Here is a 19,379-nt window from a genome sequence, read left to right as displayed (position 1 = left end):
GAATAAATTGCATAGTATAGAATATGAGACAGAAATCATAAATGAATCCAAATCAGCCCAACCTCTTGATGCCACAAAATACATATATATATATATATATATACACACACTATTATAAGAGGCTCGTGGCATAGCAATGCACGTTGCAAGTGTATATTGATATAGTTTTGAAGAAAATATATTATAATTGTCAATACTTGACATCGGAGTTGTTTCAGTAACTAAATGAAAGATTAATAATCTCAAAACCGAAGAAATTCCACACACGTGTAGTGTGAGATTTTTTCCTTTTTTGCCCTTCCAATTAATGAAAGTTAAAATTATCAAACAAGTTAAAATGTGTTTTTTTCCCCTCTTTCCTATACAATTTTGGTTTTTAAAATTGCGTTACATATAGCTTCCTTTTGTGTTCACACAAAAATGAGATGTTAGATTAATATAATAATAATATAAAAATATAAGTTGGTTTAAAACTTTTTTCCCACAAAACCGTTTGGTTATGGTTGACATCCCATTTTCCCCCAATTTTAATAAGGGTGGTATTTTATTTTAATATCTTTATTTTTTATTATTTTATTCTATTTATTTTAATACTCACAAAAATATTCAGAATTTGTTGAAATGGAGCTCATCATTGAATTCAGAGACCTTACGAAACATGTTCCCGTTGAATTTAATCACTCATAGAATGAGATTTTGGCTATGAAACATTTCAACTAATCACAAAGTGCCACATGACCAAAGCATATGGAACATCCAACCAAAAGACGCCACACAATGGGTGTATGGTACAGCATCAAAGCAGCGCATTGATTGATAGCCAATCACCATGGACAGGAGGTGGTCATGGTGGCTGATTGGGAAGAGGAAGACGGAGCTCTGGTTGTTTTTTTATTTTTTATTTTTTCCACCAAAATAACGTCGTTTTGGTACACTACACAAGCACGACAGACAGAAACCAAAATAACGTCGTTTTGGTACACTACACAAGCACGACAGACAGAAACACTACAGAGGATCTGAACTCCTCAAAGATTCTCTAACGGCTCTTTTTATTTTTATTCAATTTTCTTTAGTCTTGCAAGTTGTCATTGAAGTACACGTGATATGAGTAAAAAAAGAGTAGCAAACCAGATTGGAAAATGAGCCACTGAAGATGAGATGAGATGAGATGAGATGCCATTATTGACTTCTCTAACAGCTCTTTTAATTTTATTTTTCCACTCCTGCTATCTGCCATTGAAGTATAGATACAGATATGAGTAAAAAAGTAGCAAAACCTGGTTGGAAAATGGACCACTGAGTGAAACCAGATGCCAGTATTTACTTCTTTCATTATAATTATGCTTATACCCTTATTTCACGGTTTTGATTTTGATTTTGATTTTGATATTGATATTGATTTTTTTCTTTTAAAAAAAAAGAGTAAAGTCACATAACACATGTCTTCATTTGTAGCTGGTTAGGTGGCTGATTTATTAGAATTTACTTTTCAAGAGTATTCTTTAGAGAGAGTATGTTTTGTTACTTGATCAAATAAATGATGTAGAAGCGTAATTACTCGAACAAAGTTCTGATTCTTATTTTAGATAAGTTGATGTTCGGAGGCATAGGGGTCATTCTATTTACACACCACTTTCCCTCTCAAGAAAAATCATTAATTAATTTATTTTTTATTACAATTTTAATCTTAAGTGAAATGACTATAAATGACAAGTTATGATACACCCCATTTGTGTATTTACCATAAAGGATAAGAATCAATATAATATAAATCATCAATTTCAAACTTGTTTCTTACGTATCTCTGTCAATAATTCAAAAATCCTAAAACCAAAATCAAAAACCCTTCAACAAATAATCAAAAATATAGTATTATTGAAGATTTTGATTGGATTTAATGAAGGATGTATCTGACAATTCTCATTCGGAATAATGGAGTAATGAAAAGGTTTTTTTTTTTTTTTGTTGTTTTCGTCTTCGTTTTCATTTATGAGTAAATCGTTGTTCGGTTAACCAGAAGTGAATGATATATTATTGTTCGACAAACTACAATCGAACAAATTACATCTGTTCAACATACTACAATCGAAGAACTTACATCTGTCCAACAGACTACAATCGAACAAGTGCAATTTGTTCGGATTACTACGGTCGAACTTTTTTATTTAATTCAACTCTGTACTGCCGAACAGTTATACATTTTTTTTTTTCTTCTAGAACTGTGTTGAGCAACACCACCGACAACGTCTTGATGAGTGTTTTGTGTTCACCGGTGTGAATAGAGAATGGAGGGGGAGATGAATATCATGGGTGTGGGGTGTGTGCCTGTGTGGGGGCAAAGATGGAACTTTGTGTGTATATTGTTGTGGGTGAGTGCGTGAGTAAGGGTAAATATATAAATTTGTGGTGTGTGATGAGAAAAATATTTATTTTTGCAAATTATTTTTGGTGTGTCTTTAGAAGTGGTTTGCATTGAGAGAGAAAGTCGTGTGTAAATAGAGCCTCCCGAGGCATAGTGCTAGTTAGGCCCTTGGACATAATACCTTCCAAAATTAAAAAAAAAGGTAAATTATGCAAATGGTCCCTGTAATGTACACGACGTATCAATTTATTCCTGTTGTTTCAATTTGCTCCATTTTGTCTCTTAATTTAACAGATTGTGTCATTTTAGTCCAATAAATAATGGTTGTTAAGTTAATTTAACGGAAAAGTCAAACAATGTGTCAATTTGATCCCTGTACTTTACAAGATGTGTCAATTTGGTCCCTGTTGTTATAATTGTAACAACCCTCACCACTGATTACCGTTAAACATTGATTACCGATAACTGAATTGATTATGACTGATAACTGAACTAATCATGATTAATAATTGAACTGATTAAAGTACTGAAACGACTGACTGAAAACTGGAACTGAATTGACTGAGTACATCTGTTTGAATTGCATTCTATCTGTTGATTGTTTATTTAATCTGTTCATGCTTATATGTTTAAACTGCAAATTGAAGGCCTTATCGGCGGTCGAATCCAAAATTGATTAGTGTTCCATGATCCTTAGAATTAATGCGATTTTGTGGTATAATTATCTGAAAACTGATTAGGTATGATTAAATTAGATTAAATTAAGCTAATTAACGAGTTAGGCTTAATTACCATTCGACCACTTAGTGGCCACTACTTCACTTGCACATGTTGAGCCTTGCATACACTCATACATAACACATTTTCCTCAGCCTTATCTCCTTGCCTTGCCGACTTAGAGGGTGTGAGGGAGAGAATTGATTTGTCTTTGAGGAATTGGCTTATTCATCTTGGGTTGCTTGAAGAATTGATGTATAGACTCCATATTTGAGCTCCTAGTCTTGCATTGGAGACCTAAGGTAGAGTAATTACCCTCTTGATTATCTTGTTCTTGCATGATTCATGTCAAAGTTGAGGATTGAGCTATGTTGTAGTTCATACATGTTGATATAGAGCATAATTCATGCATGCATGTTTGAATTGTTGACTTGTGAGTTGATTTCATGGGAAAATGGTACATGCATGTCCATAATTTTGTAATGGTCCATGTTTTCAACTTGTTTTTGGATCAATTGGCTCCTTAGAGCATCAAAGTGAAGTTTTAAAATGATTTGAATTCATGCATGTTTGCATGTTCTTCATGTTCTTGAAATTGGTTTGAATTAAACACCCTTGGGCTTTGATTTCTCAAATTGAGCTTTGAACCATGTTATTCTATGTATTTATAAATGTTTTCCAGAAAATGAGCCCAAGAGGATCGGTTTTGATGCATTTTAACTTGAGTTTTAGCTTGGAGGTGCAATCTGGGTTTCCCAGATTTTGCACTCCCGCTCGAGCGGAGAATCCGAGCATCCAGTATCTCTGCACTGTTTTACAGTCCGCTCGAGCGGATGATTGGGCGCTCGAGCGGAATCATGTGTCTCAAGCTCGAGCGGGCGTCGAGCGTCCGTCAAGCGGAGATTTCACCCATCCATTACTTTTACGGTACGCTCGAGCGGGGAATTTGACGCTCGAGCGGGTACCTTTGTCTGCATGTCCGCTCGAGCGGAGTTACCTACGTTCGAGCGTGACCCCTGTTTTCTGAAAAATCTGAAAATGCTTTTAAGGTACATCTTTGCATCCTCATCCCATTCTAGGCATTATTAGGCCTAGTTTAAGACATCTTAATGAGGATATAGATGTAGAACACACCGAGGCATATTAGGGATTAAGTTATGTCATTTCCCAACTGTGTAGCTTAGTGTGTTCAATCTGTTAACTGTGTAGGGTTGGCAACTGGGGAGACACGCTCTAGCATACTGTACCCCAAACTCTGTGAGTAACGATTGTGTAAAGATATGTTCATAAATGAATATCTTCTGAACAAATGAACTGTACTGTTTTCTGAACTGATTACTGTTAACTGAATGAATGCATGTCTTATATTCTGAACTGTATTGTGGCATCCTTAGCACCTACTGTTTACTGTTACTGTGACAGAATTCTCTGTCGGTTCCCTCGTGGAACCACTACTGTTTACTGACTGATGGCCATCATTACTGCTCGGTCTTTTAAGACCTACTGTTTACTGTACTGTTAGGCTAATGGATGTACCGCATATGACTGTACTGACTGAACAACTGAACTACTGTTTAAATGAACTGTTTTCATTACTGTAAGGACATTCATTCTCAACCTCTTTACGCATTATGTTATTCACTGGGCTTTAGCTCACTGCTCATATATATATGTAGGTGTACAGGCACCAGACCGCGGCTAGGAGCGTCAGGGTTACTCCAATTTTGTCGAGCCAGCCTATGTGCCTCACTGCGAGGTTCCGAGCCTATTGTGTTAAGGCTTAGGGGCGTTTTACGAATCCCCCTTCTGTACTGTCTTACTGTTCTGGATAGACTGACTGTTTTCTGTACTGTTATGTAGGGTTGAGTCCCTAGTCTGAATGATTGTAAATATTGTGCATACTGTTATGTACTGTTTACGTATAAATGTATGAGAAGTCTTTTGCATACAGACCGTCACAGCTCATTGAGCATTGTTTATTTACTGTATTGGCTTCCGCCAGGCCCTGTACTCTGTTTTACTGTATTACTGTTCTGCAGGCCTTCGGTAATCTCGGATTACTGGCCGGTTACGGTGCTAAACCCATAGGGCCGGGTTTGGGTCGTGACAATAATTTTCTCAATTTTGACAGGGACTAAATTGATACATTGTGTAAAATACAGGGACCAAATCAACAAATTGTTTGACTTTCCGTTAAATTAATTTAACAACCGTTATTTATTGGAATAAAATGACACAATCTGTTAAACTAAGGGGCAAAATCGAGCAAATTGAAACAACATGGACTAAATTGACATATTGTGTAAACTACAGAAACTATTTGCATAATTTTCCCATAAAAAAACTATGGAGTCGAGTCTAAAATGTTTTTTTAGACAAGGGATTTTCAAAAGGAAAAAGATGGAAATACGTATATGTGGACATACATAATATATCCATACCATATATATATATCCTCTTAATCTCATTTATCTCTTCTAATTTCTTCCCACTATTGTGTGTAGTGATCCAAACTTGTGGCCTTTGTTTGCGCATCTAATGGTGGCACTAAAGCCATTGCAGTGTCTGAAGATACCTTCACAGTTTGACTTGAAATAAGATCTCAGTGAATACTACTACTCTTTGAATTGAAACTATTGCATCAGTGTGAATAGGGAGCATTTTGTTTGGCTTGGGTGAGTGTGTTGTATTGTGTTGTTTATGACCTCTGCACATTGTGGGGCTGAAAGAGGATACAAATTAGAGGGCATTGAAAAGACACAGCTGCTCATTTTTGTAAAGTTAGTTTGCATAGTTTCGGTACGGAAAAAGATTGACAATTTGAGATGTACATTTGTGTAAATATATACCTTTCTTTAAATGAAATGTTAAAACTGTTAATTAAATTTTCAATAAGCCACTAGGTGAGATGACTAGCAAATTATTGGAACAGAACACCGGGACCCCACAACTCAAATCTAGAGAAATTGCCAACTTTTAAATGTTTAACTTTTCGGAAATTTGATTATTATAGAGGCACTTGTGATGGAATATAAATGGTTAGTGAGCCTATGCTTTATCATACTCATTTGTACCTAATCCATAAAAGAACTAGAAAAATGATTTTAAAAATAAAAATTAAAAAAGACTAGAAACCAAGAAGTCCAAAGACAATGAAATATTAAACATTATTCATAAAAGGCCGTCCTCTCTCTCTCTATTCCTATCTCTTCCTGATCACATCCACCAATTATACAGAGAAATTAATAAAAAAGTAGGTAGCAAACAAACTGGTAAAATGGCCAATGAGATGAGACTCCTTTATTGTTGATTTCTAATTTCTTCATACCCTTCTTTCACCACTTTCTCATGTGCTTTTGGTCAAAACTTACAATCTTCAGCTACTACACATTTTCAGAGCTTCTTCAAATTGTTCGTTTGTTTTATCTCTGTATTGCTTTGTTTTTGATGAGTTTCTGACTTTTCATATCCTTTACAATTCCAAAGTTGTTTGAAGTTTGCAGAGTTTCAGCCTGGTTTTGATCTCTGTATTGCTTCGTTTCTTACCTTTCATATCTTTTATCTGCCAAAGTTGTTCCAAGTTTGTAGAGGTTCTGCCTATTCTTGATCTGTGTATTGCTTCATTTTGACTCAGATTCTTACCTTTACCACCAAAGTCTGTTCCAAGTTTGTAGAGGTTCTTCAACCTGTTTTTGATATCTGTATTGCTTGGTTTCATTACCTTTCCTTCTTTCAGAACAAACACCATGGACGTATTTGGGATCTTTATCTCTCCATTTGTGCAAGCTATGGTTGATAAATTGTCCTCTTATTTAATCGACTTAGTGAGCACAACAGACGTTGGCACTGGCATCCAGAATCTGAAGAAGGCATTAGAGGATTTAGAGACTCTGTTGGCTGATGCAGAGAACAAACAAGTGTACGACAAGGATATCAAAAAGTGGCTAGAAGAGGTTCAACCTTTGGCTTACGATGCAGATGATTTATTGGATGATTTTGCTCTCGAAAGGAAGCTAATGGCGGAGGAGACAACGATGGGAAGAAGACCAGCTAAGTTTCCACGCCTCTCTTCTATTTTTCCATTCAATTTAAAAAATGGGTCTAAGCTAAATGAGATTACTAGTCAATTACAAGAAGTTGCTACGAAAGGAAAAGATCTTGGTTTGGATAAAAGACTTGCTGGGAGGATGTCTACAGATCTATGGCAGAGATCACAAACTACATCTTTGAAGGAGCCTCACATTCATGGCAGAGATGAAGACATGAAGCAAATTATCGAATTGCTACTTGGGGATGCACCTACTGCAAAAAAGTTTGATGTAATTCCTATTGTAGGCATGGGTGGGATCGGCAAGACTACACTAGCTCAGCACATTTATGATCACGACAAAGTGGAAAAGCATTTCAATATGAAAGCATGGGTTTGTGTTTCTGTTGACTTCGACATTCTGCGAACAACAAAGGCAATTCTCGAGTCATTCACTCACCGTCCATGTGATTTGGGCAAGTTAAATGAGGTTCAAGTCGAACTAAGAGACACACTGGCAGACAAAAAGTTTTTGCTTGTCCTAGATGATGTGTGGCATTATGGACATGATGGGTGGAATTTGCTACGATTGCCATTTGGAGCCGGAGCACCTGGAAGTAAAATCATTGTGACAACGCGAGAAGGAGTTGTTGTAAAGCAGATGGGTACGGATGAATATCTCAATTTGAAAAAGTTATCATATGATGATTGTTGGTTAATCTTTGCCCATCATGCATTTGAGAATAGAAATATCATGGAACGCCCAAAATTGGTATCAATTGGGAAGAAAATTGTTGAGCATAGGTGCGGAGGCTTGCCCTTGGCAGCTAGGGCCCTTGGCAGCTTATTACGATGTAAACAAGAAGAGCGTGAATGGAAAGAAATACTAAATAGCAATATATGGAATGAGGAAAGTGGCATTCTCTCAACATTGAAATTGAGCTACCTTCATCTCCCTTCCCATTTGAAGAGGTGTTTTTCTTACTGTGCAATTATCCCAAAGGATTACGAATTCGACGAGGAGGAATTAGTCTTGCTATGGATGGCTGAAGGTTTAATTGGCCAACCAAAAGGTGGAGACCAAATGGAAGATTTAGGCTCCAAGTATTTTCACGAATTGGTGTCAAGATCATTTTTTCAACCGTCGAGTGGTAACAAATCGAAATTCATAATGCATGACCTCATCAATGATTTGGCTCAAGATGTCGCAGGGGACAAATGTTTTAGGTTGGAGAATAATTTGGAGTATGGCAGGCATAACAAGATTTCGGAAAAAGCTCGACATTCATCTTATGTTGGTAGCAATTATGATGGAATCAAAAAATTTAAAGTTTTTGATGATGCCAAATGCTTACGAACATTCTTACAGTTTTTTCCACCAAGTGTGTATGCATCGCGGTCCTTGTGTGTGTATGCATCGAGGTACTTGTTTCATGATTTGTTGCCAAAGTTAAAATGCTTACGTGAGTTACGTTTACATTGTTATCACATGGATGAACTACCAGATTCCATTGGAGATCTAAAGCACTTGCGGTACCTTGATGTATCCCGTTCTAGGGTTACAAGGTTACCTGACACAGTGGTAACCCTCTACAATTTACAAGTCTTGTTTTTAAAATTTTGTTCTCGACTTCAGAAGTTGCCTCTAAACATAGGGATGCTAGTGAACTTGCGCCATTTTGACATGACTGGCGTGAATATTCCATCATCAGAAGAGATGTCGCTACATATAGGTAAATTAACTAATCTCCAAACATTGTCAAATTTTATGGTGGGTAAAGATTGTGGGCGTAAAATAGGAGAGTTGAAAGACCTATCGCACATTCGAGGGGCAATACACATATCAAGACTGGAGAACGTCAGAGGTGTTAAGGATGCAAGGGATGCCAATTTTATGTCTAAGGTGGAGTTAAAAGAGTTATCACTAGAATGGGAGGAATCTCACCGTTCACAGAATGACATAGTTGAGAGGGATGTGCTTCATGTGATGAGACCTTTCGAATTGTTGGAACGACTCACCATCAGTGGGTATGGTAGTACAAAATTTCCAAACTGGGTTGGAGATGTTTCATTCTCTAAAATGGTGTTCATGCGATTAAAAGGAAGTAAATGTTGCACGTCTTTGCCACCACTTGGACAACTACCCTTGCTTAAAGAGCTTTACATTGAAGGAATGAGTGCAATAAAGCACGTGGGTTGTGAGTTCTATGGGCAGCAGCATGAAGGCAAATGTTTCCCCTCTCTAGAGAGACTAAGCTTTAAGTTTATGCCAGAATGGGAGGATTGGTCTGCTTTTGAAACAGAGGGAGTTCAGCTGTTCGGTCAACTCAGTGAGCTTTCCATAAAAAATTGTCCCAAACTTGTTGGAAGATTACCAAATGATCTTTCTTGTCTCAATTCTCTCAAAATTGATGGCTGTCCGCAGTTGTTGATTGATGTTTCAAGCCTCGTTCAGCCATCACTTGCGTCCTTGTCAATGAATAATGTTATGCTCCCAAACCTTCCAGTGCTCTTAGGGACGAAGAACACGATTGGACTTGGTTCCCTCACCTCGGACATTAGCCATGTTACAGTTCTCGACTCCCTCTGTGATCCAAGCACAACTGATGAAGAGTTAGTGGCTAATGAAATGTCTAAGCATTTGACTTCAATAACTGCTTTGCGCATTTCTCATGTTGAAAAACTGGCGTTCCTACCGACATGGTTTACTCGAGATTTGAAGGGACTCGTGAAATTGGACATTAGTAACTGCCAAGAACTCATAACGTTGTGGTGGAATAAGGTGGGAATACAATTATGTCTCCCTTCCCTCTGCGATTTGAAGATTTCTGATTGCCCCAAACTCGATTGCTTGTTTGAAGAAGAGCAAGAAAAAGGAGGAGAAGGTTCGAAAAAGCAGCAACATGAGCGGCTGCCTTGCATGACGAGACTCGAGTACTTAACAATTTCAAATTGTGGAATGCTGAAGAAACTGCCACAAGATCTGCACACATACACATCTCTTGGGGTGCTTAGAATCGAAGGTTGTGCGAGTCTGATCTCTTTTCCAATGAAAGGTTTGCCATCTATGCTGAGAGAACTTGAGGTTTCATATTGTGATGCTTTGGAATCCCTACCCGAGTTGATGACACTCAATAATCTGCAAGAGTTGAAGGTTTCTGAATGTGCATCACTCACATATTTATTGTCAAGAGGTGGGCTACCATCCACACTAAAACAACTTGGGATTGAGTTTTGTGAAAATCTGGAGTCACTTTTTGCAGAGGAAGGGACCAAAATTGATTGTCCATCTCTTGAAACTATTTGTATTGAATTTTGTAGGAGTCTCAAATCTTTCCCTGAAGCCAATAATCTCAGGAATCTCAGTGAATTGCGGATAGGCTGGTGTCGTAGTCTGGAGCCCCTATCACTTGGTGGTCGGGATGAGAACAACAACATGAACCAACTCACTTCGCTTCAAGATCTGTGTTTATATAAATGCAGAGCTGGAATGGTCTCCTACTTTGTCAAGGAAGGGAGTTTCCCGACCAACATCACTTCACTTGAAATCGGGGATTTCACCGGTCAACTTCCAGTTCCGCCTCCATCTCCATTAGAGTGGGGTTTGCACAAACTCTCTTCTCTTACAACACTCGACCTTCGAGGCCCAGCACTTGGAGAAAGAGGTTGGCCGTGGGTAGATACGGTGTCCTTTCCAGAAGAAGGGATGCTCCTGCCCACCTCTCTCATCAATTTGAACATCCTCCACTTCCCAAATCTGGAAAGACTCTCTTATGAGGAGTTTCAAAACCTCACCTCTCTCGAATCACTTTGGATCGGTGAATGCCCTAGGCTCGCGTCCTTTCCAAAGGAAGGGTTGCCTCCCTCTCTTTTGAATCTACGGATCTCTGGCTGCCCTGAGCTTGTGACCTTTCCAGAACAAGGATTCCCTCCCTCGCTTTTGTTACTGGAGATCTATAGATGTAATCCAATATTGAAACAGAAGTGTGAAAAGGGGAAAGAATATTGGCCCATCATCCAATACATTCCTCGATTACATGTGTAAATTCCCTGAAGCCGCCAACTGCAAGGTACAAACAAACAAACACAGAATCTTTGTATCATTTTTATTTATTTATTTATTTTTTCATTACCAATATCATCTCAGATTTTTATCACCATCTACTTCTTTCGGATAGTAAGAAAGTTTTCTTTTGTATATTTTTTACTTTTTAATGTGTCCAATCTTTATTTATCTAAAAAATAAAATATTTGTAATTATTTTTTAAAAAATTCAACAAATACAAAAAAAAAAAAATTAAAATATACTATTTTTTTTAATTTTGTATTTATTTTGTTTGTATGCAAGTGAAGTTTTAAAATATTTTTCATAAATATTTTACTTTTGAAATGTATCTAGGTGTGTAGATTAAGTGAATCTACAAAGTAAAAAAATTACTTAAAATATTTAAAAATTCACTAAAAATAAAAAATAAAAAACTCAAAAACTATTTTTAATAATTGTAAGCGTGATTTAAACTTCTCAAAACAATAGATCATGAATTTATATTTGATGGGGTCTCTTAACTTTTTAATGAGATTAATTTATATCAAACAAAATATTGATAACATAAATAATTTTTTATTTTTTGATAGTTTGATGGACTAACACGTCGTCTCTTGGTCCTGACAATACTTCTGTTAGCATCGCCGCCAGGTCCCACGGTTGTCGAGCTTTTACAAGTTTAGATAGTATTTCGATATAGTGACCCCCGATCAGGTAATTGGCTTAATCCCTCTTCAATCATGTACTTTGTTGCTTTCATTCATTATGCTCTGAGATTTCTAAACTTCATACTTGTCTTGTTTATGACTTGGACATTGTGGGTAGGTGTGGCATTGAATATCGTGATGTGCTTCATCGTGGTGCTCGACATCACTCTGGTGAGTTGGAGAGGATTTTGCTAGAAGGCCCCTTTTGTCGAGTTTGGTATTTTGGCAAGCAGGGATGCTGCTAGTCTATGGGGATGGCCACCCTTAGACTGCCTGTCGTGGTACCAGATTGCATGCGGACTACTGACACCTTCACTATAGAGGACATCATACCAGCCATAGAGGGCACCAATGTAGAGATCTTCTACAGTGTGGCATTTAATTTCTTCATGACCATGACTTCCTTACGAAGTGAAGGCAGAGAAGCATATATGGCACAATACAATCCATTCGTCTCCACTATTGCGATCAATTCATTGCACATGCACCTTGTGTGAGATAAGAGTGTGTGTTTGTGTGTGACTACTTCCCTTTTTTTTTTTTTAATGAAAAATGCTAGGAACCCACCCTTACGGATCCCGAATTTACCTCGAATGTTTTTGTGTAGTGGAGATTGGGTCTACATATGAAATGAATCTAAGCCATTGATTTCTTTTTCTGGTAAATTCCAGGAAGATAAGGGTGAGTTTATAGTATTGTTGCTTTTTTATAGGAGGCAGAGTTACTATTTCATCCACCCAGTTATTTTATTTACTTTTTTATTTTCAAAACCATAACGTTATAAATTTTAACCAATTGAGATTTACAATGTTAACGTTAGCTTAGACAATACAAGCCAACCACCACCATCACTAACCATCACAATAATCATAACACATTTTAATTATTATATCAAATTTCTTATAATTTGAAATATAAAAATCAAATAAACAAAACCCAAAATTGATTAAAAATCAATTTGTTGCAAAAATCATAAAATTGATCAAGATTTTTGAAGCAAATCGATTTTTTAGGAACCTCCAGAAATAATTTATGTATATTGCACATACATATCACTCCCTACATTAAAGACTCCAACATGAAACCCATACTTTGATGTGCATACCATGCCTTTTTGGTGATTATAATTTATTTATTTATTTGAAGCAAAGAAATAGATATATTTGCTCGAGTAGCCATTAACTAGTCTAGATAGTACATGAGTCCAGATTAATTTTAGAAATACAAAGAAAATCAAAATCCTTATTTATTAGCTTAATATCATTAATAATAGCCGCAATGCTGCAATTAGGGATGCCTTGCTGTTGCAAAGTAGATACCAAAACTTGACTATCTGTGAAAATGGAGATGCTTAACAGATGCTGGCCTTTAGCCCAATGAATAGCTTACCAACACTCTTTAAATTCATCCAGCAATGGAGAAGGAAGCCATATCCTAGAAGCATAATCTTAAACCCATGATTGATCTATATTTAAACAAATACATGCCACGCCCGCACTTTGATCAGCTGCGTGCCACGAACCATCTATGACAAAAGTCCACACCTAGTAATCTGTCACATTAGAGAGAGAATTTGCAAGCATACATGTATCATCATTATTACAAACTCAACAGTAGATGTTGAGGTATTAAAGCCTACTCAAAACATGGGGATGATCTTCAAGTAACATTAGAGGTAAACTCTTGAGCAAGAAGATTTGCTTGTACTCGTGTCATATTCATGCCTTTAAACACATAACTATTTCTCTAACGCCAATCAGTCCAAAGAATAGCAATGGATTGAACAATAATTTCATGATTCCAAACCTTCTTAATCTATTGTTTCAACCAGTCCCCAAAAAACATGGGATTTCCTCTAGAAAAATAAGGCCTAATGAAGAAGCTCGCCAAACCCGTTGAGAATACTGGCATTCAAAGAAACAGTGTTCCACAATCTCAATCCCTTTATCACATCGTGGTCAACTAGGCCTAGTGGAAACTCCTCTCCCATATAACACCCATTGGACCGAAAAGATACAGTGAAGACACTTCTATAAGAAGAGTGTCCACTTAGGTAGTATAAGAATCTACAATCGCTTCCAAATGGGATCACTAGAATGGTGACATGTACCCCTACGGCCTGAGCTTGCTGCATATAAATAACCCGCCTTAATGGTGTATTGGCCGGATTTAGTAAAGCCCCAAATAATTTGATCTCGCAAAGGCATCATCGGTAAATGAATACGCCTAATACAATCTATGCACTCTAGTGGAAAGAATACTCGTAGAAGATGGATCCTCCAAGCATGATTTTGAGTATCAATGAAATGAGATAGATTCAAGCATGTTCAAGAATTGCGAATAGTTGGAATCCATTGATCCTCCAAAGAGGATTAATTAACTTACCATCCCCCACCAAACATGGACTTGAGAACTTTTAACGGAATAAAAGTGAGAATTCTACTAAATAATTAGTTTTCGGTGAATTAATTTTTTTTAAATTGAAAAATAATAGTCAGTAGTTCAAAGGGGAAATATTATATTAACATCAGTACAAAAAATATTTTCAATTTAGTGGTTAAAGTTGATTAAATTTTCTTTTGATATTGCAAAGTTTCCACTAAATTAATATTATTTTTTCCAATTTTCATTAAAATGGTGTTTCCCTTGTGTAGAAAAGAGGAAATACATGATCAGGATCTACCTACTGCATAGAAAAGAACTATCCAAAACACGCCACTTAAAAAATAAAAAATAGAATTAAAAAAAAATGAAAAAAAAACTTCAACCCTTCATCCATTCCTAAAAAATACCACTGTATCAGCAGAGCATTACACAACTACTACTAAATCAGAACCTCGTAATTTACACACAAATCAACAAGTTTCTCTCCAAGCTCCAATTTGCATATCCAGTATTCTCTCTCTAATAATAAAAATTCCTGGACAAAACAAAACCAGATTATCAGCACAATCAATGGTATTTAATTGCTGTATCAACCAAAATAACGGCAAGTTACAATACAAAAATGGATTGTTTGTGGTACCTATAAAATGCTCAAACTGAGAAAGATAAAATACCTTTCATCTTTCAGGTGAATTTCTAACGTAGTAAGATTATGGATTAAATACATTTTTAGTTCCCAAAATATGAGTAAATTAGAACAATTTTTATATATTGGGAAAACGATTGACACAATTTAAACATTGAGGACCAAATTGAAACACTTTCATACATTAGGGACCAAATTGATACAATTTAAATATTGAGGACCAAAAATGTAATTAAGCCTAAAGATTATAGTAGGGCCCTAATCTTGGCAACTTTACCAAAATCCAAAAGACTAAAAATAATAATAAAAAAGGGCGGATGGACAAAATTTAGGAGGGCGACACTATTGAAAAGCATAGCATCACTTTTTTGATACTTTTCACGATGGTAACTCACTCAAATGTAATTCTTCTATTGTTACCGTCATTGTAATTTTGAGTTGTTTTAGGTTCTAGTTTTTGTAAATTTGAAATTTACTGATGATGAGCTTATGCATAAATTTTGAGTTTCAGATATTAGGGCCTTGCTCTGAATGAATAGTTGGAAGATAATTTTTTTTTTTTAGGGGCTTCATTCAGAATTTGAGCTAGACGATGCCGATGCCTCTTGATCTTTCATTTTTCCTGTACTGCTGCTTCGATTCCAGGTACTTGGTAGGCAAAATTTCTGTTGTCTTGATCCGATTTTATTTCAATAAAATTAGAATTATGTATTCCACTTTTGCAATTTTTTGGACTTAGGTGGGACAAAAAATTTTGTGTGTCCCACTTATGCAGAGCATATAGCAGTGCCAGAGACAGCATAATGTATCATATCTATGCAGCATGGAATATATTTTGGGAAAATTAATCTATTACATCAACAAACAAAAAAAATGTTGACATATGATGTATTAGCTAGCTATATAATGTTTCCAATGGCTACAAAATAAATGGTTCAGTAATTTGTATTAGTTTGATTTATGTGTTCTTTTTTGAAATTGCCAAGACGAGAGCTAATTAGTGGTTCCATTTCACTTGGAACGCTGATATTGTTTTTCATCTGCTTCATGTGTACATTCGCCTACTCCACCAAATACAAATACACCTCCATGAGCTTCGACAATATTGTTAACCCTAAAGAGGACAACTTCCTCAGTCTGTTACAAACCTGCAATTGCAGCTTGTAAAACTGTGCTTTTCAATATTTCTTCAATGTTTTGTTGAAAATTTAAATAGAAAAATGTATTGACTATTGTACTTGACTCTTTGTTCTTAGGGCTTTGTTGTTGTGGAAACAAACTTTAGGATGTATGCATGCTCATCGTCTAAACTGCATTGCGAGTTTTTGCGCCTTTTCTCAAGGTATGCCAGAAATTTGCTTGATGAGTACTTTGGATGCTCTGTTCTAAAATAATGCTGTATCCAGTAATGTTGAAAACTCTCATAGGTGATAAAGGAATAAGAGACAAAAAAAAAAAAATGATAAAAGGAGTAAGAGATATATCAAGATAATTGAGAAGAAGTCATTTCCATAATTGAAAAAACCTCCCTCCAGTACACTCTTAGGCAAGACTTTTGATCATTTAAATTTCTAGACCTTGAAAAAAATCACTTTGTGTTTTTAGGCCTTACTCCTTGCATGCTATTCTACATTTGACAATTAGGAAGCCACCTCGTCTAGTCAAAATCCATGTGGGCAAGCCATAGTTACTTTGCTACTCCAAAAAAGACAATATGGAAGAATAATTGAAAAGCCTAGCCCATACTTCTCCTTAAAACTCAAGTATCAAGGAGAGGGAAACTGAAGCCTTATAACCAGCATAGATGTGGCAACTTCAGGTGATGTGAGACACATTCCAACACCTCCCTAGACCACAACATATAGTAACCGAACAAATGACATACCAATTACAGGCCAAGCCAAGCTCTGATACCAGATTGAAAAGTCCAACCCACACTTCTCCTTAAAACCCATATATCAAGGAGAGGGAAATTGGAGCCCTTATAACCAGCATAGATGGGGAAACTCCAAGCGATGTGGAACACATTCCAACAAGAATCGGTCATTTCATCTTTTACTTGATAGAGTAGCTAAGACTTTACAATAATAGTTGATAAAATGATGAAGTTTTTGGGATAAGGCAGGATATTTGGCTTCGCTTTGGGCTTTTGTTTCTAGACCTTTCAAAATAAATGAATAAATAAAATGATGAAGTTTGGTCCTTTATCCTTTAAGTGAGCTTGAGTTTGGTTGCTAATTTCAATTTATTTGTTATTAAGCAAATTCGCTTGCCTTCTCATCTCCACTACAATTGTGTTCATGTATATAACTTTGAACCTCTTGTCAACTTATGGCTTTGTTTCCTTATCTTGCTGGTAGCTTTTGAGGATGCTTGACACTCTGCACAAGAATATGGAAGTTTGTTATAGGAAGACTCAAAAAAAAAAAAAAAAAATGGTAGTGCAGGCAGAAATACCCATGCACATCTGAGAATTCCCTTGTCGTCAAAGGCAATAGATTCTGTGTGCAATCTGCAAGAAACAAATTGAAGGGATTTGAATGTCTGGTTTGATGATTTGGAAAGTTAGATGGATTCCATGCTGATGCTAAAGTTTGCTCTCTTGCTGACGAAAGCACTGGTGTCTGGAATGGAATTAAGCTCTCATCAGTTCGTGCTTTTTGGATTTTGAAGCTGAGTTGATATGTAAAATCCCTTTTTGCCCAAGCCTTGCTGATGACATACTGGTTTGGCACTTTACTAAAAATGGCCTTCTTTTTTCTATTAATCAGCATATCACTGGGAGATGGATTTGCAAAGAGCAGAAACATGGGTCAGCTCTTCAGATGGTGAGCAGCTGCTCGTAGACGCCCTAAAAAGGAATGAGTTTTGAAAGGGCATTTGGGAAGAAGATTTGGCTGCTGAAAGTTCTGAATAAAGTGAAAATCTTTGGATGGAAAATCTGTTCGAATATCCTTCCTGTTCAGTGAAACTTGAGAGGTGCAAAGTAATTCAACTTGATGACTGCTAACTTGTACATTAGCAGAAAATTAGTGCTGTTTTTGGTGGTTTGAGTCAGCTTACAATGTGATTGACAATGTTAGCATTGTAGTCATTCACTTCCACACCCAACACAATTTGTGGATCAATGCAGTTCTGGCCCCTTTTTAAGTATCTTGACACATCTTCATCTGTAGCTCTGCTTAGATGGCTGATTTATTATAATTTAACTTTCACTTTCCAAGAGCATTCTTGAGAGAGAGTGTGTTTTGTTAATTGCTTATATAAATGATGTAGAAGCACAATTACTTGAACAAAGTTCTGATCCTGTATTCAATTTAGTTGATGTTCTAAGGCAACATGCTAGCTTGGCACTTGGAACATAAAAAATAAAAAACCCTTATAAAATTGTCTAAAGGAAAAAATAAAATTCTCAAGTACAAAATAAAAAAATAAAAAATCCTATTGAGTCAAGTATAAAATTGTCTTAAGGAAAAAAGATGAAATACATATATGTGGACATACATAATATATCTATACCATTTATATATGTGTATATTCCAAGCCTTAATCTCATATATCTCTTTAATTTCTTCCCATTATTGTCATAATGGCTGATAATATTATTCCTCATTCTATGGCTATCAACTTTAATCTTATTCTAGCATTGTAGTTGTGGAATGATTCTCTTGCTACATACAGATTAATATAATGTTGAAGGGCCTCTTGTTTCTTTATGGTAAAACACAAGACAGAAGCGTCTTTTATACTGTTGGATTTCTCATCTCAGGACTTATCTAGGCACTTTCTGTTTTACCAAGGAATGATATGCGTCTTGTCAAGAGGCTTGGAGTGGGCCTCATTGCCCTCTACTTGATTTTTCTCTGTTAGGGTAATCATTGCCACACAAATCATATCATTGGCCTGTCTAAGTTGACATTTGATGTAGCGAATAAAGGGATTTGAATACTTGAAAAAGCATGCCTTTTTTACATTAGAGGACTCAAAATACCAGAAATGAAAAGCAGATAATGAGGAAGTAGAGATGTGAGAAAATGTACAAAGTTGTTTTTTGGCTATTCAAATTGGTGCCTTTCACTTTTGTTTTTCTCTGTACTTTTATTCGCATACTTGTGAACTTCACTGTTGCCAAACCCATTGTTAACTTCTTCCACTTCAAATTGTGAAGTATCAATTGGCAATTTGGCACCCACGATCTCAGGAAAGCTTAAGTTATTGTGAACCTTTGTATGCAGTATAGAAGGAGTACACAGTTTTTTTCGTCCTAATTCAAGTGCCTAGAGCAGTTATTTATCAATTTGTGCCCCTCCATGTTTTCCATTGGTAGCATCCCATGTGTGGGTTTTTTCCCCTCATTTTTTTTTTTTAAATAGCATCCAAGTCTCCTTATTTCAGTTTACCAAATTTGATGGCCACAATTATGATATTTGAACTTTGACATAAAAATTTTAATGTTCAGATGTTTGCACTACTAAAAGTTTTGTTGA

At 36.2% G+C, this 19,379-nt stretch overlaps 1 protein-coding gene across 1 annotated transcript; it reads left to right on the top strand.

The window, feature by feature from the left end:
* The first annotated feature begins 6,828 nt into the window (after positions 1-6,828).
* Positions 6,829-11,154, top strand: LOC145816759 (putative disease resistance RPP13-like protein 1). The gene has a single exon (XM_082912711.1). It carries the CDS (start codon positions 6,829-6,831, stop codon positions 11,152-11,154), a length of 4,326 nt encoding a protein of 1,441 aa, XP_082768837.1.
* The last annotated feature ends 8,225 nt before the right edge of the window (positions 11,155-19,379 follow it).

This window comes from Camellia sinensis, chromosome 2 (assembly GCF_055761805.1).
Source record: "Camellia sinensis isolate YWXY chromosome 2, ASM5576180v1, whole genome shotgun sequence".
NCBI classification, from domain to species: Eukaryota; Viridiplantae; Streptophyta; class Magnoliopsida; order Ericales; family Theaceae; genus Camellia; species Camellia sinensis.
Note: the sequence above shows the minus strand (reverse complement) of the source record. Positions and strands in the feature narration are given on the sequence as shown.